The sequence below is a fragment of the Phyllostomus discolor genome, chromosome 2, assembly GCF_004126475.2.
Source record: "Phyllostomus discolor isolate MPI-MPIP mPhyDis1 chromosome 2, mPhyDis1.pri.v3, whole genome shotgun sequence".
Lineage (NCBI taxonomy): Eukaryota > Metazoa > Chordata > Mammalia > Chiroptera > Phyllostomidae > Phyllostomus > Phyllostomus discolor.
The window spans coordinates 101,122,399-101,144,671 of NC_040904.2; the positions used below are offsets into that span (position 1 = coordinate 101,122,399).

The 22,273-nt window shown below is 43.9% G+C and overlaps 1 protein-coding gene across 4 annotated transcripts in view; it reads right to left on the reverse strand.

Annotated features, from left to right (window-relative positions):
- Positions 1 to 1,275: 1,275 nt before the first annotated feature.
- ILDR1 (immunoglobulin like domain containing receptor 1) overlaps positions 1,276 to 22,273 on the reverse strand; it is a 35,318-nt gene continuing 14,320 nt past the window's right edge. The window contains exons 3-8 of one of the 4 annotated variants that reach the window (XM_028505183.2): positions 20,959 to 21,108; positions 17,028 to 17,147; positions 16,608 to 16,754; positions 9,330 to 9,461; positions 8,272 to 9,119; positions 1,276 to 1,885 (exon numbers count right to left, since the gene is read on the reverse strand). In XM_028505183.2, the coding sequence (XP_028360984.1) occupies positions 1,844 to 1,885; positions 8,272 to 9,119; positions 9,330 to 9,461; positions 16,608 to 16,754; positions 17,028 to 17,147; positions 20,959 to 21,108 (1,439 nt within the window). In that variant the 3' untranslated portion in view covers positions 1,276 to 1,843. Of the gene's footprint in view, positions 1,886 to 7,488; positions 9,120 to 9,329; positions 9,462 to 16,607; positions 16,755 to 17,027; positions 17,148 to 20,958; positions 21,109 to 22,273 lie in introns of those variants that run through there. The other 3 variants (XM_036018167.1, XM_036018168.1, XM_028505182.2) reach the window with 3 other exon arrangements.

Genomic DNA, 22,273 nt, shown 5'->3' on the forward strand with positions numbered 1-22,273 from the left:
TATAGAACAACCACCACTCAGAACCATCAGAAATCAAGTTGAATAGAAGTCTGACAACTATAGTATTAAAGAAACCACATCCATCAAGACTGGTAGGAGGGCACAGATATGGAATGGGATCCTCTCATGTGGTGGATTAAAATTTGGGGGGGATATCTTGGGAGGAAGGAGTCTCATCCCCACACCAGGTCCCCCAGCCAAGGGTTCCACTGCCAGGAATATAAGTCCCCATAATTTCTGGCTGCAAAACCCAGCAGGGATTGAGTCAGTAGATGAAATTTTTGGAGCCCCAAGCAGTCCCTCTTAAAGAAACCCCACTCGGACTCACCTACTCAGATTCACTCCCTCTGCAGCGCCAGGGTGGCAGCTGGAAGGGCATCAGTGGCATACTGGGAGAGGCTGAAGTGTCTGGGATCAAGCCGAGCACAGGCCATTTTCCCTTTTTTGAGCCCTCTACCCACAGAGCTATGGAGTCAGCAGGCTGGCGCCATATTTGAGATTCTGTCAACCTTGCTAACACTCTTTGACCCCGCCCCCCCATTGGAGATTCCCAGAGACTCCCTCCCACCCAACTTAAGGGACCACCCAAGTTGTTTTCCATATGCATGGCTGGTTTTGGCTCACACTTCACAGCTTCCTAAATCCTATCAAATGAGCAATAGCTGGCCTCAGTAAACTCCAGGCTGGGCAGGAGCATCAGCCAGATTAGTTTCATAGCTTTGCTTCACTTGGGAATTTCCAAGCACAAAACAAGTAGCAGCCTTCTCAGATTGCTTTATAGCTCAGGAAATCTGACCCCAGGCAAAACACAGATGGGGGCTGATATTGGCCCTCACCACCTGTGAAACCCCAAGGCCAGCACACCCAGTGGACAGCTATAGACCATGTCGGAGCACCACCACCCTGGCCCTGCACAGAAGGCAGAGGTTGGTGGCAAGGATTGACACAGCCAATCCTTGCAGCTTACTGGCCTGGGTAAATCCATCCCATTGATCTGCCAACACCAACCAAGGTTCAACTACAAGAGGAGGGTGTACTCAGCCCACATGAAGGGTTCACCTTGAGTACACAGCTTGGGTGATAGGGGAGGCAGTGTCACCTGACCCTACAGGACAACAATATTCAGTTGTTTCCAAGAAATATTTAAAGTGATTTTAATGGATACATACCATATACAGAAATATAAATTACATATAGGCAAAAAAAGAAAAATAAAAAGGAAAAAAGGGACAAGAGTAAGGCTGGTGCAAAACTGCTTCCTGTGATTTTCTACACTTGCAATAAATATCTTGTAAGAGAGCACATTGTTGGAGTATTTCCTGTGCCATCTATTACTGGGTCCTCAAAAGCACTTGGGATGTGGCATGGGGGCAGCACGGTGGACTCCTGACATGGAGGGACCCTCTGGATATGCTATAGAGTGAGTTAAGTTACCATAGAACTTACCCTATAGTACTCCATAGATTTCCTGCTCCTGAAACATCATTGATTTTTTTTCTTAAAGATTCCTGAGTTCTCTCTTTGAGAATGCTCATGGTTCTGAGTGGTGTAACCTAGTAGAAGACTCAGGCTACTAAGTTCTTGAGGAATCACATCTCATTTGGGTTCATTACAAGTCAGAGACTATCTACATATGCAGAGAATGGGAACCAAGGCTAAAACTAAGTCATTAATTCCTAAAGTTCTTGTTTTTAAAATTCTTCAGTTTGATTTTCAGAATCTAAGCCCAAACTTGTTAAATGTAGACTTGCAGTGTCCTTGCCAAGTCACCTGGAAGTGCAGGTGATGCTGATGACATGCAGGAGCTAAGAAGTAGCCACTGAAGTGGTGCTGTGCCCGGTGACTAAATGACCACACTCCTTCCACTATGGGAGCTGTCTCTCTCCTGAGGAATAGAAGAACACAAAAAATCCAGTCAGCTGGGCTCAGTTGTCTGTGCATACAATACACAAGGTGCACCTGATTGAGGTGCAAATCTCAATCAGTGGTGGCTGCTGGGACAGCAGATCTGAATCCAAAAATTATTTTTTAACTCTTCATAAAGTCAGACTCTCCCTAAGGGGTTAGCTTTCTCTTGCTATCTTTCTTGACCCTCCCCCAAACATCTTTAATATCTGAAAATTTCTTACAGTCTCATTCACTCTGCCTTTTGCTGAGTTTTAACATCTTCAAGGCCCCCTTAGATTGAAAAAAAAAGGTACCCTGCTTCATTCATCAGTCTATCCACCATTCATTCATAAAGCCCTCATCTAAAAGGTTTAGCTTCATATTTTAGTACTTCTCTGAAGTTATTTTTCAAAGATCACTAAATACCTCTTCCTAACCAAATTTAGTCGCTTTTCTTCACACATTCTTCCACTTGATCTTTTGGCTGTTTCAACTTGGTTTATGAGGGCAAGGACTATGGTTTGCACTCCTCATATTTCTCTTTGTATTGGTGGGGACTGTTTTATTAAGGTTCTGAATATCTGCAGCTGCAGTCCATGAATGTGGCTTTTCTTATCTTATTTGAAATGGCAAGATAAGGTATCTATCCCAAAACATATTGATCAAAATGCACCACATATGCATGTATATTCATGTCGCTACTTTAAAAAATTTTGTGTGTTTCCATTTTAGCAGGAAAGTGAGTTTTAGGGCAGGAGGGTTCTAATCAGAAAGCCATGGGATAAATACTCTCTGACACAAAGGAAAGCAACAAAATGGGGCAAAAGGAACTTGTTCAGGGTTTGCTGAAAAAAAAAAACCCTAGACATTTTCAAGGATAGACATTTCACTGAAAGGAGAAGATGAAGTATCCTGATCTAAATATATATATTTTTTTATTAAGACAGAGTCAAGAAAAAAGAAAAACAATCTGGGACTCTCTACAGAAAGTTTGAGTTTAGCTTGGAGAGGAAAGAATGCAGTGATTTTCTCTTAGAAAAGGTATTAGAACAGGTATGTACAGATGAAGTTCAGAACAAATCAGAAATATCTTGAAAAGTCCTTTCTGATAGAGCATGATTGGGAAGAAGGGTAATCAATTTGAAGGAGGCCAGTACATAGAGACCACTTAGTCTGAAATCACTGGGGTTTAAAACTTGATGTTACTGCTTCTTACATTTCTGAGGTTGCAGCCTTTGGTGGAGTGAAAAGACCAGAGACCTAAAATGAGAAGATCTCAGCTAGTGTCCTAGTTCTGGAGTCAAATGGGAGATTCCTCAACATGACTTCTGTTTTCTCATAGGCACTATTCAGAAAACAGCTCTTAGCTATTTGACACTCCAATGAGACCATTTACATGGAAGTTCTTGTCTTTTTAAAAAATATTATGCTTGAGAGTGAAGATTCCATGTGAGCCAAAGGATTTTTTGATTAATTCATATTTTTCTGAATATTTAATAAAGTATTTTTAATGATTATTTTGTAAAAACAAGTTATGGTGAAGCTGTAGCTGCTAAAAGCCTGATTTAAGAAAATAGTAATAGGCTTCCAGTCAAGACATAAGGTAGGTAGGCATAGGTGTAGGTAGGCTTCACTTCCTCACACAGCCAAAAAAAGAATAGCAACCAATATAAAAACAACAACAACAACAAAACTGGAACTGACAGAAAATCGAGCTGCATAGAAGTCCAACAACCAAGGAATTAAAGAAATATTTGTCCAGACTGGTAGGAGGGGCGAGGACAGAAAGCTGGGCTGTGAAGATGCATAACAAGGCAGCAGCTGGAAGAGCAGGTCAGGCAAGGCAGCAGCGGGCAGATTGGGTGGTCCCACATTCATGTGTGGATAAGCTGGGAGAAACAACTGGGGAGAGAGACAGACTGCACAATCCAGGGTTCTAGTGTGGGAAACTAAAGACTCAAAACCTCGGGCTATAAAATTCTGTGGGGGTTGCAGCAGCAAGAGAAACTCCCAATCTCACAGGACAATTTGCTGATGAGACCCACAGGGCCCTAAAATATACACAAACCCACCCACCTGGGAATCAGTACCCGAAAGGGCACAATCTGCTTGTGGGGAGTGAGGGAAGTGCCTCAAATCAGGGTGAGAGCCAAGCAAGCAGCATTGTTTCCTCCCTGACCCCTCCCCAACATAGAGCACCATAGCAACACAACACAGCAAAGCAGGTTGTCCCACCCTAGCAAATACCTAAGGCTCTGTCCCTTACACCAAGGTGCGCCAAGACAAAGAAATATGTTCCAAATGAAAGAATAGATCAAAACTCCAGAAAAAGAACTAAGTGACAAGGAGATAGACAACCTATCAGAATCAGATGCAGAGTTTAAAACACTGGTAATCAGGATGCTCACAGAAATGATTGAGTATGATTACAGAACAGAGGAAGAAGTAATGGCTATGCAAAGTGAAATCAAGAAAAACATACAGGAAACCAACAGTGAAGGGAAGGTAACTGAGATCAAATCAAAGATTTGGAACAAAAGGAAGAAATAAACATTCAACTGAAACAGAATGAATAAACAAGAATTCAAAAAAAAAATGATGAGAGGCTGAGGAACCTCTGGGACAACTTTAAACATTCTAAGATCTGAATCATAGGGTGTGCCAGAAGGAGAAGAGGAAGAGCAAGAAATTGAAAACTTATTTAAATAAATAATGAAGGAAAGCTTCCCTAACCTGGTGACGGAAATAGACATGAAAGTCCAGGAAACTCAGAGAGTCCCAAAGAAGTTGGACCCCCAAAGAAGAAGGAGGAACATACCAAGACACATCATAACTAAGTTACCCAAGATTAAAAATAAGGAGAGAATCTAAAAGGCAGCAAGAGGAAAGGAGTTACATACAAAGCAGTTACCATAAGACTAGCAGCTGATTTCTCAAAAGAAACCTTATAGGCAAGAAGGGGCCAGAAAGAAGTATTCCAAGTCATGAAATGCAAAGACCTACATTCAAGATTACTCTATCCAGCAAACATATCATTTAGAATGGAAGGACAGATAAAGTGCTTCCCAGATAAGGTCAAGTTCAAGGAGTTCATCATCACCTAGCCTTTATTATATGAAATGTTAAAGGGACTTATCTAAGAAGTAGAAGAAGATCAAAACTATGAAGAGTAAAATGACAACAAACTCACAACTATCAACAACTGAACCTAAAAACAAAAACAAACTAAGCAAACATAGAACAGGAAGAGAATCACAGAAATGGAGATCACATGGAGGGTTATCAGCAGGGAGAGGGTGGGGAGAGAATTGGGGGAAAAGGTACAGGGAATAAGAAGCATAAATGGTAGGCACAAAATAGACAGGGGAAGGTTAAGGATAGTATAGGAAATGGAGAAGCCAAAAACTTCTATGTGTGACTCATGGACATGAACTAAGGGGGGTACTAATCCTGGAAGGAGGGATGGTGCAGGATGGAGGGGGTAAATCGGAGAAATGATATGAGACAACTATAATAGCATAATCAATAAAATATACTTAAAAAAAAGTAATAAATTGTATGTACGCAAGGGGTAAAACAAACTTCAAGTTATACATAATCAAAGATCACCATCTAGTGGCCCAAGTGTTTTATAGCTTCAGAAGGTAGCTACAGGTGCCAAAGACTTCTTCAGAGGCTAAGGAGGTGTGTGGGAAGCACTCAGCCCCACCAAGCAGAGGAGAAGAGTAATATTTTGGCCTCACTAAAGACATTCAATGTTCAGGTTACACACAAAGCACTATGTCCTTCTAACCTACCAATCTTCCAAATCAAGTTTTGGTCCTGGCCTCTGGTCACTCAGAATATGAGTGGACAGTTGAATGTGATTAAAGTAAAGCGATAGCTCTTTGGGAGATAAGCTCAGAGACATCCAAAACAATGAGGGCTTTAAAAATTATCTTCAGTGAAATCTTTGCCTCTCACCGGCAACTTTACAATAAAAAATATGGTTTACTTGTGGTAGAATTATTGCTGTGCACATCTGTATGATAAAGGAAGCTTTCAGAAAATGAAGAAATAAAGTCACGAGGAAACAGCACTGCCCCACACAGCATGACTGAAAAGGGCACAGGTTTGAGAGTCAGAGGACTGTTCAAATTCTGGCTTTGCTACGTGTTGCCGGCATGACTCTGAGCAAGTTCCTTCATCTCACTGAACCTCGCCTGGCTGTTAAAAGGATTATATGAACTAAGGCTTGAAAAGGGCTTACTCCAGTGTCTGGAACATAACTGGCATTCCTTTCACCCTTCTCTAACTTAAAAGAAACCACATAATTTAACTTAGCAGAAAATAAAGACAAGAAGGAAATTAAAAGAAAATAGGGTTTGGGTTAAGGCCCAAAGCTGGCTTTTAAATTGCATTTCTCTGTTAAAATGAAGTTAAGAGACAGTTTAGTCACTTTATAATTGAAGTAACAGCAGTTTTCCCAGATCTAACTGATCCTGTGCTTCCCCTCAGGATGTAATTTTCTTACTGGCTTTAACACTGGAGGAAGGGTTGTACCTACTGTAAAGTGAAGTCAACTGTACAAATCTCACCCAGTGTTACAAGGATTAAATGAGGTGTAGCATAAATGTCCATAGCACAGTATCAGCTAGGATACTACTAATTTTCATTATTACTGGTCTTTGCCTCTCTCATGGGACATCTGTGGGAATATGATGTGATTGTCATTGATTATTTCAGAAATGTCTACAGGCCTTCACTGCTATCTTCACAAATCATTGTCACCAAGGTGCTTCCCTAGAAAGACCAGCACAGTGGCTCATAGGTATCTGTTCCTTTGTACACACACACTGTGTGCACTGGTTTTTAAACAAATTATAGCAGAATCTGCATTTCCAAATGTGTGCTACATGCTTCAAAGTGTGTGGGACTAAAATTCTTGTTCCTATAATATCCCTCCCCTTGGAAACTGCTCTTAGAGCCACATATCCCTTTATGTCAACAGAATCAAAACAGAAAAAGGATTCTGGACAAATAGAGAAATAGATTTTTGTACATAGCTTGTAAGATGACTCTGAAGGTAGTTCATAAATACTACCTTCAGATACCTGTAGTATCTTGAGTTGTGACAGCATAACTTTGCAAAATGACATTAAAAGAGTACCATTGCCCTGGCTGGTGTGGCTCAGTGGATTGAGTGCTGGCCTGTGAACCAAGCTGTTGCTGGTTCAATTCCCAGTCAGGGCACATGCCTGGGTTGTGAGTCAGGTCCCCAGTTGTGGGTGTGTGAGAGGCAACCACATATTGATATTTCTCTCCTGTTCTTTCTGCCTCCTTTCCCCTCTTTCTAAAAAATAAAATTAAATAATAATAAAATAAAATAATAAAAATAAAATAAAATAAATAAAAAATAAAATAAAATAAAATAAATAAAATAAAATACCATCACCCTGACCAGTGTGGCTCAGTTGCTCAGTTGTGTTATCCGGCAAAGCAAAGGTTGCCAGTTTGTTCCCAGTCAGGGCATGTGCCTAGGTTTGCAGTTTTGGTCCCTGGTTGGGGCTCATAGGAAAGGCAACCGATCAATATGTTTGTCTCATGTGGATGTTTCTCCCCATCTTTCTCTCTCCCTTCTGCTCTCCCTAAAAATAAATAAATAAAATCTTCAAAAGAATACCATCATTTGGGTATATTAATTATGAAATGATTTTTAAAGTTACATCTTTTTTAAAAAATGGTTTCTATTCAGAGGTCCCAAAGCCTACATCCCTCGTAGCAACCCTTTCAGGCTGGTAAATTGACCCGTACTGTGATAACCTTGCCTGTTCACAGAATCCTCAAGTTTTGAACCACATTTGATCTTTTTTCTTATGTTGATCAGTTCAATGATCCTTTCCCAGGAAGAGGGTGGGGGTTTCAGAGGACCTCACCTTTGACTACAACAGGGTCTTGCACACTGACTTGAAGCGCCAGAAGTAGCACATACATCCTCTGTCACACCACGTGTTCTAATTTGGGGTATGGAAATACAGTTGCTAAGTAAAGCAAAGCAGCTGTGACAGGAAGTAAAGCTTCAGCCATCAAGACCAGTGTTCAAGTCCTGGTGCCACTACTCACTTGGTGCTTAATTATTCTGAGCCTCATTTCCTCATCTGTGAAATGGAGGGACCTGAGGATGAGAAAGCCTTCTGTAAGCATCCAGCACCTCACCTGCCCTCTGCACTCACTAGGTCCCTTCCAGCTCTATAAGAGGTGTCTCACCACAGGGCTAGCTGAGCAAAACAGGGAAGAGGTATCCTCAGCAGTGGTATATGAGGTGACCTTGTCAGCTGTGGCCAAGCCTGGCTGAAGAGTCCCTTCTGACCGCGCCCTACCCTCAACAGGATGTCCCAAGCTCACCGAGCGCCTCTCCACATTCCCTTTTTTCCTGCCATTCTTGCCTGGGATGACATCCAGTGAGCGGTAGCTGGGTGGCTTCTCCTCAGGCCAGTTTGGGGAGCGGGAACGACGGCGGTGGGCCCCCCAGCTCCGGGGTTCCCTCTCCTTCTCCTCTTCAGAGCTCCAAGAACTGAGGCCTGAGGGCAGGGGAGGGGAGTAGCTGCGGTGCCTGCGTGTCTGGTGCCTGTGGGTGCTCTCTCGGGGGCTGGGCCTGCGGGGTCTGTCTAAGTAACGGCTCCGGCTCCGGCTCCGGCTCCTCTGGCTCCGGAGAGGCAGGTGGTTGAGCCACTGCCAGTGGTCCTCACCGGATGAAGGGCCTTCGCTGAGGCTTTCCCCATCTGACCAGGGCATGGGTGATGTGTTCAGCCTGGAGCTGCGGTGCCTTACACCCCGAAGTTGGTCCAGCTCCCTTCGTTCCAATGCCCATCGCTTAGGCTCCCGGTCCTGGAGCTCCTGGTGGAACTCAGAGAGATGGTGCTGCCTTCTCTCCTCGCTCAAATGCCAGGGTCCTGGAGAAACTGGGGGAAGCCATTGCTGGCGTGAGGAGTTGCTGGTCCTCTGAGAAGACGGCAGGTGTCTGATCAGTGGGGGCAGGCGGATGATTCTGCGTTCCACAACCTCCGAGCCCAGGGAGGACAGCATACTGTGGGGTTGGCCAGATATGGCTTTGAGGTCAGGGGTCAGGGGTAGGGCTGGGTTGAAATTCCGCAACTCTTTCTCCAAATACTCCAGGACACCATTGGTGATGGGAGGGTGAGCAGTGGTCTGGGTCATTGGCATCTGTGGGAGGCTGGATTGCAGGGACAAATCTGTATGAAGACAAGGATAAGAATTTGGAGAAAGGCTGACCCCCAGCGTGCTCCTCAGAACTGGGACACCAAAAGGCCACATTATTTAGTTTGCGTCCATCCCTCCCACCCTCAACCATATACACACCCTCCACATTGGTCAAAAAGGCCTGAGGCAGCCCATGCTCCTACCCTTGCCCTCTCCCACCCTAAATCTCTGGCAAGGTTTACCTCGCTGCAGCAGTTGGTTCATTGGATAAGATGAAAACTGGGAGCTTCTGTCCGCCCCCCAGTACAGGGGTTTTTCCATCATCTGAGGACCTAGGGCCTGAGCCTGCTTCATGCGGCGGTGGCGGGCCAGGGCTGTGGGGGGAGAAGGTAAAATGCAGACCCTTACCCAGGGCAAGGCCCACATCCCCCACTTTACTTCTCGCTGCCCAGCAGCCTTGCCAGAAGGCCAGTTCCCCTCCTCAAAGTTCATTATGAACTATCTTGCATGGGAGTTAGAGGCAAAGGAGTAGGAATTAATTGTTTCTCTGGGAATGAACTGGGAATAAATTCTTTTGGCAAGACTGCGATTCCTGCACTTCTGGTTAGTATACTCTTAAAATTGACTTCCTAATCTTGAAAACATTTCATCATCCTGCCCATTCCCAAGTCACCTATAATGTATAGGGACATACATGGTAATTAGCAGGCAGTAAAATCTCAGGCCACAGACCAACAAGGTCTTCAGCCACAGGCCAAATATAGCTGGTACAGATGCAAGAGTTTAGAGGAGGCTGTGAGTCAGGGGCTGCCAGGGAAGTTCAGGGCTGCCTATTCAGAGTGGAAAACCAAAAAGAGAAGGATGTAGATGCTGAGGTAAATGGGCAGAGTTACTGGTAAAGAACGTTTGTAGCTAGTACCCTGGCCCAGTAGGAGAAAACCAGTGGAAGGCAAGAGAAAGCAAAAAGCTGAAGTGGATCCAGTGGACGTTTTGTACCCTTCTCCTCAACCTTAGTAAGTGTTGGGGTTTTCCCTACATGGTGGGGAATCTCTAAGGGGTGGGGTGAGACAGAGAAGGGACAAAGGAAATACCATTTCCTATCAGGGCAAAAATAATAACAAAAAAGCAGCACAAGGTTTCCATGGAAATGTGACTCTAGTCCCCTAGGTGCAGTTGGTCTGAAGCTCACCACCCACAGTGAGTGAATCTTAAAAACAAAAGCATTTGGTTGTTTTTGTTCATGAATTTCTGTTTCGAGGTAACTTTGATGAGTGCCATGTCTCCCAAAGTCCCCAACTACCCATGCGTGTAGGAAGTGTGCTTGTGTGTTTGAGTGCAGGAAGTGCCTGCCTCAGGCCCTCAGCCTGGCACTCTCACCTCCTCCTGGGTTCCCAAGCCCTGAGGTCACCCCTGACACAGCAGGCTCTGCCTGAAGCCTCCTTCTGCCACAGTAGAGGGGAAAGAAGGCAGGCATTTTGGACCCAGCAGCACAGGGTGGAGGATTTGGTGAGGCCACCTGGACAGCTACTCAGTGGCTTGTCTCCAGTGTGAAAAAAAAAAACTTCCAGCACAACAGGAAGTGGTTGCAGCAGAGGCCCCAGAAATGTCTGGAGCTCCAGCCCTAGTGGTGAGTCGCAGCCCAGCCTGGAGGAAATTGAATGCAAACTCATAGCAGCTCACCCAGCTGCTACACCTTCAAGCCAATGGACAGCACTCCAGACCCTCCAAAGACAAGTCCACATGCTCAATACTTTCCTCCTGCTTTTACCAACACATGCCTCCCTAGCTCCCTGTGTGTGCCACCATCAGCATACACAATGCCCTGCATGATATGTGCCACTTTACATAAGCTAACTGGTCCTCAGAGAAATCTTCAGTGTAGGATTAGATGAGGAAGTTGGGCTCCTAGAGGTTACCTCCCCAGCCCACAGTCCAACAGTAGGTGACTGGCAGAGGCAGGGTGTGACTCTGTGTCTGACACCCATGTCTGTATTCTCTCTGCCAAATCACCAAGTCCCGAGACTCCTTTATTTCTGTGAAGCAAAAAACCCTTGCTCAGCACTACCTCCTCATTTCTCTCCAGCTCACCTCTGCACCTTTCAAAATCCTCAAAATCCTGCCCCCAAGGCCTGGGACATCTGATTCCATTGGGAACAACCTTATACATCCCCTGCGCCTCTAATTGACTCCTGGCTTCCTCTCTTAAAAGTATTCCCCAAAGGGCCAAAATAATTTTAGGCCGTCCTAAATTATAACTACTTTTTAACCATTAAAAAGTCGAAATTACATTTGGCCTTTTGAAAGCAACCCTGAGGCTGATGTGCCCACCCCTCCACCGCCCTACCAGTGAAAATGAGTTGGACACCCCTACTCTAAATGGTTCCATTCCCCCTTTTGGCCACTTTCTTCACCTACTCTCCAATTGAATAGGAGAGAAAGGGAGCATTAGGCTTACTCCTTGCTCTCTAAATACTTTTCTTATTTTTTAAAAAAACCCTCACCTGAGCATTTATTTATTTTACACAGAGAAGAAGGGAGGGGGGTAGAGCAGAGGAGAGGGGAGGAGAGTGGAGGGGAAAGGAGGAAAGGAAGGAGAAAGGGGGAGAGAAAACATGGATTGGTTGCCTCCCCCAGGGGTCACAACCTAGTCATGTGCCCTGACCAGGGATCGAACCCGCACTGTTTTGCTATATCAGATGATGCTCCAATCAACAAAGCCACTCTGCTAGGGCTCTCCAAATGACCTTTTAAGTTAAATGGACTCTGCGCAGATAACTCCCTAAGGATCCTTCCAGGTCCTCCATGATATTTGGTTCAAATTTTCACACACTCCAGAGTCACCCATCTGTTCCTTTTTTAGCTGCTACCACCTTTTTTCTCAGTGGTCCTCCCTTCCCTGATGCACAGGAACTAATAACAGTAGAAAACACAGCCTCTGAGCTTCTCCCTTGCCCATCCTGACCCTGGAAACAGCCACATGGGGACGTATAAACTATCAAGATTTTCTGTTGCTCAGCTAAAGGGGAATCAGACAGGCAATTAAATGAGAAGTACAGAGAAAGCAACACAGCTTCAAAAGACTCCTAGAAAGTTATCTCGGAACCACAGTGGAGTAAAGTCTTCCTTGGTCACCTTTAATGAGCTGGTTAAAAATGCAGACGCCTGGGTCCCACTTCCCAGAAACTCTCCTTCAGCCTAATGCAAGGCAAGAAAATCTGTGTTTTCAATAAGTTCCCTCATTCTAATGCAGGGAGTAAAATTGGAGTTGACTATTGAGAATCCTCAAAACCTTTTGAAAAGTATGATCCTCAGGGATAGGTTTCCTTACATATAGCTTTGAGGGTCAGATGGACTTAACTGGAATCCCAGCATGTACTAGCTGTGTGATGCTGAGTGAGTTTTCAGAGGGTCTAAACCAAGTCTCTTCATATGTGAGATAGGAGTAATACTTACTTCACCAGATTGTTGAGGTTAAGTGAGGTAATACACAAAAAATGCCTAATATATGACTGTCAACAAATAGTGGCTCTCACTGTTTTAATAAATTATTAGAATAAGCTACTTCTTTTGCTGTAGATCCCATAGTAGACAAAAGTACATATTTGGAGACTAAACCACCCAATGGACATTCATCTTCATTTCTCAGGAAAACCTGGGGCATATTCTTTAAGATGTCTCCTTCCTGATAGAAATGACACTCAAAACCTCCCCCTCCCCCAGAGACCTGCGCCTCTTGTCTTCTGCAGCCAGCGTCATCTGTGGGCATCATCTGTGGTTCCCCTGAAGAGCTCCAACTGCACTTGCTTGTAACTGCTTACCATTCCTTACTACCTCTTTTCCACTCTTACAGAACTCACTCTTTGCCCTCTTTTGATCTAGGGCCACACAGTCCTTTTGCTTTTTCCCATATTACCAGTTGCCCATATGACTTGACTGGCTAGTCATTTCATTAACATCCTCAGGAGCTTTCTAGAATCCCATACCCTTTGAACCCTTACACACTCAGCTTTAGGGAACTACCAGCACATGCTTCCTAGCCACAAACTGCTAGAGCTGACTGCACTGTAGGGGAACTGACCTCAAGTAGCCCTCTTCCCATCCTGACTTTCCCTGACTGATCTGTCAACCCTGCTTCCCTCGTCGAGAGCAGCAGTTTAAACATATCCCATTTCTCATGTCTTATCCTTCTCATGAATTTTCAGCTGATGATATTGTCTTTGTTGAGGAAGAGGAGCCAGCCCTGGGTAAGGAATCAAGAGACCTAGTTCTAGTCCAGGCTCTACCACTAACAGTGTATACTTGTGAGAAAGTCTCACTAGGCCTCACATCCCACACCTGTGAGGCTGATGGGGCAGTGTGGGGCACAGATCAGAGATTCCAGTGTGGCCTGTGGCCTACTGCAGGGTGTGCCACAGGTTCTGTGGGGAGGAGGGCCAGTAAACAATCTAGGGATGAAAACTGTTTCTCTGGTTCTCACAGAAAAAAAATAAGTTTCCATTTCAATAACTTTCATTTTTAAGTTCTACTGTTGGTTGTTTATTAGTACTAAGTAAATTATCAAAAGTTAATGAAATGTGCCCTGACTGGTATGGCTCAGTGGGTTGGGCATTATCCTGAAAGGCAAAAGGTCACAGGTTCAATTCCCAGTCAGAGCACATGTTTGGGCTACAGGTCTGGTCCCCAGTTGGCGTACATACAAGAGATAACCAACTGATGTTTCTCTCCCTCTTTTTCTCCCTCCCTTGCCCTCTCTCTAAAAATAAACAAAACCTTTTTTTAAAAAAGAGTTACTGAAATGTGGTGTCATTTTCATTTTTCTCCTCTACTAACTCTCACTGGAAAGTGGAGCAGGTTAGGGAGGTTGGCTGTGGTCAGAGAAATTCAAGAACCACTGACATCATTCTTAAAGCTCTCTTCTGTGTCTGGAAGTTTGATTTGTCCAATGTGATCTGCCTCAGCTTCCTCCCTTATATTTTAATCATTGTCTATATTATAATGACTTCCTTGCTCTCTTCAGAGGTCAGGCTGTCTTTCCTTTCTTTTCTAAAGGTGGTCATTTCATCATTGACTCCATCACTCCTCGGTGATCACCTCCCTTTACTGATTTTCCATAAGCCTTGGGTCTTGGCCTACAAATATGCTTATGGTTCTTTTTTACAAAACCAAACAAAAAAGTCACACACACACACACACACACACACACTCTCTTCTCTAAGAGCTTTCCTAACAACTTCTGCCCCCTCCATATAATCTCCTCTCGTCACCAAACTTCTCAGGACAGTGACTCACTTCGGAAGTGACCTCATCTGCTCCAGTCTAGGGACCTTTATTTGTCCAGTCTAGGGACTGCATTTCTTGCCTTCACCAGTTCTTCTAAATGAACTCTAACCACTTAGGAGGAACTACCCTCCCCGGGAACCTATTTATCAGCTGACCAACAGTGGATACATCTATCATTTGTGGAGGGTTTGACCTCAGTTCTACCTGTTTTGAGTGTCCCACTGATTTAGGGATTCTAATAAGGCTTTGAGAGGGTTTTTCTTATCTCTTCCTGTACATTACTACTCCAGCGACAGTGACTTCTTCATGGCGTCTCCCCTGGAGTCCCCTTGAAGGTAGGGAGCACCACAGCCCAATATTGAGTTTTCTGCTATTTTTCCCCTATTTACGAAGTTTATTGGTATTATAACCAACCATTGTGATCTACACATAGAGGTTGTGGCAGGCTCTACTGTGGGAAATTCAGGCTCTCATAAGTCAGATAAACATGGATTAAACACTGTGCTCCCACTCCTACTTGCTGTGTGACTTCTCTGACCTTCCGTGCCCTCATCTGTTAAAAAGTGATGATACCTGCCTTCTAGGGTTGTGAAGGTTCAATGGGGAAATATATGCAAAGGGCCTACGCAGCCCAAACATCCAATTAAAGTTAGTTCTCTTTTCCTGTAAGACAGCAACCTCAGAACACAGGCCTGAAACCAGACTTAGACCATTGACCTTCTTGACACTGTAGATTAGGTTTTGTTTCCATCTTAAGAGGCAATTCCTTATTTTCCCCTTTTAAAAATTCCCTTTCAAAAGGACCAAAATGATAAGAGTGGCTATCTTTGGATACTAAGATTAGTCTGTACATATTCCAGAATTTCTAAAATTTTCTACAACGTAATACTTATCAGGAAAAGGAAATATTTTTGTTATTTTAAAAACACAAATACCCCTTCCATGAAAAGAAGTTAATTCTACTCCAGATATCTACTAAGAAAAGATTATTGTACAATAATTCATTATTCTTTTATCTTCAACGTGCATCTTGCAGCCAAATTGCTTAGGGCATGTCATAATTCTGTTTTAAAAAATCAAATGTCAGCCCTGACTGGTGTAGCTCAGTGGCTTGGGCACCATGTCATAGACCAAACGGTTATCAGTTCAGATCCCAGTTGGGGCAGGTGCCTGAGTTGCAGGCCGGACCCTTGACTGGGAGTATGGGAGAGGTGACTGATCGATGTTTCTCTTGCATGAAGATGTTTCTCTTCCTCACTTTCTCCCTCCTTTCTCTTTTCTCTAAAAATAAATAAATACATAAATAAATATTTAAAAAGTCAAATTTCAGACTAAAGAAAGATCACAATAAGAGCACGATATTCTCCCACTTCCTCTTCCCTTCCCCTAACACAGACATTCCCAAAGTGTGGCCTCCAGACCAGCAACATCATATCACCCGGGAACTTCTGATAAATGTAAACTCTCAGACCCACCCCAGACCAATTAAGTCAGAAACTCCAGAGGTGAAGCTGGCAATTAAGCTTTAATAAGCCTTCTAGGTGATTCTTAAGTTTGAGAACCACTGTTCTAACACCTCTTTCCTTTAACCTGCTCTTTTCAAGTCATCTCTAAGGAGCGGGCTCCTCTCTTCACTGCTGCATTTATTTGTTTATTTATACTCACCTGATGATATGTTTATTGATTTGAGAGAGGGAGAGAGACAGAGAGAGGGACAGAAAGAAAAAGAAACACTGACGTGAGAGAGAAACACTGGACGGTTGCCTCCCGTACACATCCCAACCGGGGACAAAACCCATGAAGTAGGTGTGTGCCCTGACTGGAAATCAAACCAGCAACCTTTTGGTGTATAGGACGATGCTCCAACCGAGTCACCCAGCCAGGGGTCTCACTGCTACATTTAAACCACTCCCTTCAGCTACCTCATGGTCAAGCAAGGTCAGTGCCAGGATCATAAGTGGAGCACAGGGATATCAGAGCCGCAAATGATATGCCATCAGTAGGCACAGCCATCTGAAAAGGCCTTAGACAGGCTCAAATGAGGCCAGGAAAAAGTCCTTTCACTTGACTCTGTAGTTTGCCCAAGCATCATTTTCTGAGCTGAGGCCAAAGACCCCTAAATCTGTGATGGGAGAAGGTCATACATGAGAACCTGGAAAAACACAAGGTTTTGAATCTGATCTGTTTGGGACACAGGCACCAGCAGCATCCCATTGCACTGCTTGTCCACCTGCTCTCACCTTCCTCAGGGCAGCAGCAGCGATTGGGACAGCAGGGGCAGCGGACATAGCAGCAGCAATACTGAGGACAGCACTGGCACCAGCACACTCCAATCAGCAGGAGCAGGAGGAGGGCTCCCATAATGATGAAGATCACCGTCAGCCAGTCTGCAGGGGAGAAGCCAAGCAGGGGCTGAACTAAATATACAGGGGCATGTTCCCAGTTCTAATACCCTAGAGGTCTAATAAATACAGCTTTTGATCCACAGTTTAAGGTTAAGCAATATACTACAGAAAGCAATAAAAGTTTAGCTTTGGTAAGGGAACTTCAGAGGTTGGCAAACCTGGGCTTGCCTGTTTCTGCTTTTTGCCCTTTTTTTTTCTATATGGAAAAAATTGTCAGGATGGGGTGGAAAAGTAGAAAGTTCCTGCAGCACTTACGCAGCACAATGAGCTTCACCTCCTTATCTGGGTCACCTGATGTGTCCCCTGGAGCCTCAATGGTGCAATAATACACTCCATGGTCCCACCACATCACTTCATTAATCACAAGATCTGCTCCTGCAAGAAAGTGGGGAGAAAGTGCCACTGATTAAAGGAGAGGGAAATGATTTGTGACCTATGATAGTGTCAAGACCCTACTTAGCATTGTCCTTCCACATCCTAGAAGGGCTTCTTGTAGTTCAAAGATCTCAATTCCTTCTTTCGAGACTTTCCACTTTCTCCAAACAGTATCATGATGGTAGCATGATGGTAGAACAGATCATACATTGAGTCCTACAAGGTATCTTGAAAGGACTTTGGATGCATCACCTCATTTAATTCTCACCACAACTCTCTAAGTGGGTGTGGTAGAGATTACCACTTGTCTCCCAGTGTCTATTCTCCCTTTCTTTCACAGTCATAGAATTTCTGGTCATGTATGTGGCCATCCAGAATAAAGTCAATATTTCCCATTCTCTCTTACTGATGGAAATGGACATGTGACTCAGTTCTGGCAGATGGAATGTAAGTAGAGGTGTTACACGATGACTCTCAAGAACTTTCTTAAAAACAGTCTGGGAACACCTTTGCCCCTTTTTTTTGGTTCTTCATTTCTTCTTCTACTCTGTTGTCTGGAAAGCAACTGTGATGGCTGCAATCTTGGACCCTGAGGAAGAAAGTGATACTCTTGGTGAGCTGGAAGGAGCTTGGGTCCCTGAGGATTTAATGGAAGAGAGCCACCATACTAGTTCAGGATTGTCTATCTTCAAATTTATACATGAGAAGAAATAAACCTTCTTGTTTAAGTCACTAATGTTTTGGGCTTCTGCTTACTGACAATCAAACTTAATCCTGATACAGTGGGTACAATTATTAGCTGCATTCAGATGAAGAAACCAAGGCATAGTAGGCCTTAGCCTTCTCTGAGAGGCTAAGAAACTAGTCTAACAACAGAGAGATGATACTGAGCAGAGGTAGGTTCAAGCCCCTGCCTCCTTGCCTCACACTTGGTACTTTTAACCACTGAGCTCTAATGTCCTCTCCAAATGAGGTGGAAAATGCCACAGCCTGGATTCCTTGCCACCTGCAAAGAGATACCTCTGACTCTTGAAGGGATAGATTATGAGATAAGCCTGAATAGGAGGGTTGAAATGCAAATATTTTAAGAGTAAATGTTACTCAAAAAAAGAATTTTCATTCTCATGAGCACCAAGTGCTATGCTACCTCCTTAAGGTGGATGAATGATATGTTCAAGTTTAGCAAATGCAACAAATGCTCACTGAAGACCCTCTGTGGGTCCAGCACTATGTCAGACACTGTGGAAGATCTCAAGAGGAAATGTGGGAGATCTGAAGAGGAAGAAGCCCCATTTCTGTCCTAAAAGTGCTTAAAGTCCACTCAGAGGCATCAGGGCAGCCTCCATGTCCCCTCTATTTTAGCCATGGTAAATACTAGGGGCCACCTCCAAATTCTTCAAGACCTTAGCATTACAGACTTGCTCCTGTTTAGTTGACAGTCATAGCTGCAATTCTTTAAAAAAATTTTTTTAATTAAAATATAGTTAGAATACAATATTGTATTAGTTTCATATATACAACAGTGATTTAACATGTATACACCATATGAAGTGATCACCATGATAAGTCTAGTAAACATCTGTGTATCTGCAATTTTTTATCATTTGTTTGTCAAGAAATGTTTATTGAGGAAATGAAACAAAAATGCGAGGTCATGCAACATTGGAGCTAACCTGGACTTCTGTTTCCTTCTCTTTCTACGTCAATCCCTACAATTTGTTCCTACCCATGATTTTCCAAACCCACTACCTTTCCCAGAAACAAGCTTACCACAGATTTGGAAGAATGGTGAAAATGCTTTGGGGGAAATTCCCCCTCAAAGGTTAATACATATTATAAATCTGCCCCAATTTTTATTAGCGACATTAAGGATTGCTTATGGATGTCAGAGTAATGAGGACATTTAAATATGTTAACATTTTAAATGATCCAAGACAGTTCTTGGATCATTTGACAGAATTTGACAGGGTTGTCTCACACAGCACAGACATGCGCAGAAAAGCATCAGAAAACAAGAGCTCCAGATGTCACAAACGACATCTGTCGCTTAGAGGTAAAAATGAAAACCAAGAAGACATACCACTTTCCCATGGGAGTAAGAAAGAGCCTGAGTCTGATCCCAAGTTGATTGGGAGTGGAGGTAGTAGACAACACCACTCACAATTAGAAAAAAGAAGACAATAAAGTAGGGACTATCACCTATGGGAACTTTCAACCTTCAAAAACTATATAGGAGACTTGCTATTAAAGAGACTTTAAACCTGGGTCATATCAGAACCAATTCTGTGGGCTCTGGAGAAAGTGGAACCACCCCGAATCTTTGAGAATGCCCCTGAAGACTGGAAAAGGACAGATGTTCCCTGAGGCCAGGAGTTCAAGCACTGCTTATGGAAATCAGAAGTTGAATATAAAAGGATCAGACTTAAGTCAAAGTATTAGAAACAAAGTTGAAAGGCAATTGTTAAATCGTCTTTCTTTATTTTATTATTATTTTTAATCCTCACCAAGGACATTTATTTTTCAATATTTTTAGAGAGAGAGGGAAGGAGAGGAAGAATGACAGAGAAATGTTGATTTGAGACAGAAGCATCAATTGGTTACCATATGCACCTGGACAGGAGATGGAACCTGCAACCCAGGTATGTGCCCTGACCAGAAATTGAACCTGCAACCCTTACAGGACAACATTCCAAACAAATGAGCCACACTGGCCAGGGCACACTGGCTCCCTTTAAATGATCTACTCCTAAATGGTCACAGAACATTGACTGATTTCTCCACATTGTTGCTATGGGTACCCTGAGTATTCCCCCCATCCTTTTTTTCTTTTTAACCAGTAAATGTTTATGTAACATAGCACACAAAGCTCACCGAAATTGGCCCTGGATTTTGTGCCAATAACCCATCACACTAATCCTGAATTAAAAGATAGGAATGTGAGGTGCTAACCCATCCATCCAAAAGTATGCTGAGTGATCATAACTAAACTTCGCTGCACAATTACTGTTTGCTAAGTGCTTTACTCATATAGTCTCAATCTGGACAAGTCCCCAGGTACTGTTGTCAAGTTTCACTTAATAGAAATTGAGGCCAAAAAAATTGAAGGGACTTGCCCAAGTTCACACACTCCGTAAGTGCAGAATGAGGACTCACACCTGATTCTAATCACCATCTCCCTGCACTGGGCACAAAGAATAGATATGCTTTAGATATGGCTCTCAGATACCACATTTGATATTCACTTCAGTGTGGGGAGACAGAGACCATTATGCTCATCTTTCAGAGGAGGTAACAGAAGCTAGAGAAAATATCTGCCACTGCTCACTGAGCCAGCATGTGGAAGTGACGGAACACTCAGCCAGGTGTTTTGACTCTAAGTCCAATGCTCTTTTTTGTACCAGTGGAGGCTGCTAGTCTCAAGGTGGTCATCTACTTGGAAGGCTCTGTTTTCTTGGATACGTATAACAGGCATGACCAGAGGAAAACTCAGGAGCCTGGGTTCTAGCAGGCTCTGGGAGCAATTCGTAGAAGGAGTCAAAGAGCCTCATCCACACTTTAGCCCTGAATCTCAGGGAAGCTAAGGAAACCATCCACTCCCAGACCTTTAGCTAATGCTCATCCAGAGACCAACTTCGAAAGAAGTGACTTCAGATGATGCAGCATATTCTGTATATCTGGCATTTTACTCAAACAATGGTAGGGACCAAGGAGATCATCAGGCAGCAGAGAAAAAGGGAAATCCCCACAATGACTCAGCCCGGTGTCTGCACCCCTACCACCCTCAGTCCCCCGCCACCTCCCCCACACTCACGGTTCTGGATGGTGATCTTGCGCTGCCGGTAATCTACCCCAAGCACAGGCTCATTCTGACCCCGCCTCTGGGCCACAATGCGAACCTCCCTTTGGCTGTCGTTGCAGTCATTGGAAGGGTCCTGGCCCAGGGACAAAGCTGCCTGGTATGCTGAGGAAAGAGGACACACCCAAGTCACACAGTGATGGGGAATTCCCAAGAAGAAAGGTGCCCTTACTGTGAGCCTATGTGTCCCCAGGGAGTTTTGTTAAACATGAAGATTCTGATTCTGTAGGTCTGGAATGAGAAGCAGAAATTCTGCATTTATAATAAGCTCCTAAATGATACCAATGAGCAACACCTTGAGCAGGGAGACTCCAGACCCACCCAATAGGCCACCATTTCCAAATCCTGGCTGCATCCCCTGTTCTCCCATCCCAACTTCCTTTGTCTCATTTTCAGTCGACCCAGACTCTGCTCTCATAGGGTTCATCCATCTGCCCTTACAGTACAAAGTTTGAGAGCTGCTAAATCTCCTGGGGCAAACATCTACTACCCTAGTCTCTCCTACCTCCTCACTTAACCCAGGCATTTTATGAGGAACCCCCAGAAACAATGCCTCAATTTAGAGAGGGAGGGTTTCTTGGGGGGACATCAAACTCTGTGGGTAGCTCAGTTAGGTTTTGGGGTTCATATTGTGAGGCATTAGTAGAACTAAAGGAGGTAAAGTTGATGCCTCCCCTCCTTTTCTCATCTCAGGAAGCTCTCTTCCTGCCTACAAACAGGGTGTGCACTTCTGTTCCCAAAATTTCTACAAGGTTAATTGTCCCAGGCCGACTGTGAGTATCTAGGTTCCTTTGTTCTCTAAGAGCAGCAGAGGTGGGCAGCTAATAAGAGTTTTGGTTCCAGACAACAGAATTGACATGAGTGGGGAAACTGTCACTTAGAGATAGGATTTGGCTGAACATAGGAGAATTGTGGATCTCAGAGATGTCAAACAACAAATGCGCTTCCTGGGGGCTTCGGTGCAGCTCTGCATCAGTATTTAGTCAGTAGAGGAATGACTGTCTACCAGAAAGGCTGACCACAGAGTTGAACATGGCAATGGGCACAAGGTTCACAAATGATCATTCCTCATGCACCCTGGGGAATATAAAGGATCTTTTTGTCGGCATTCTAGGGGTAGGGGTGATAAGGGGCAGATCTACATCCTCATCTCAGTGTGCTGGTATGGACTAGGAGGCAGAACTTACTCTGTTTTTTGCTTGATGTCTGAGCTGCCTTAAGTCTTTTTAGAATAAGGTGGGATATGAATTTTTAAATAAATAAAATAGTA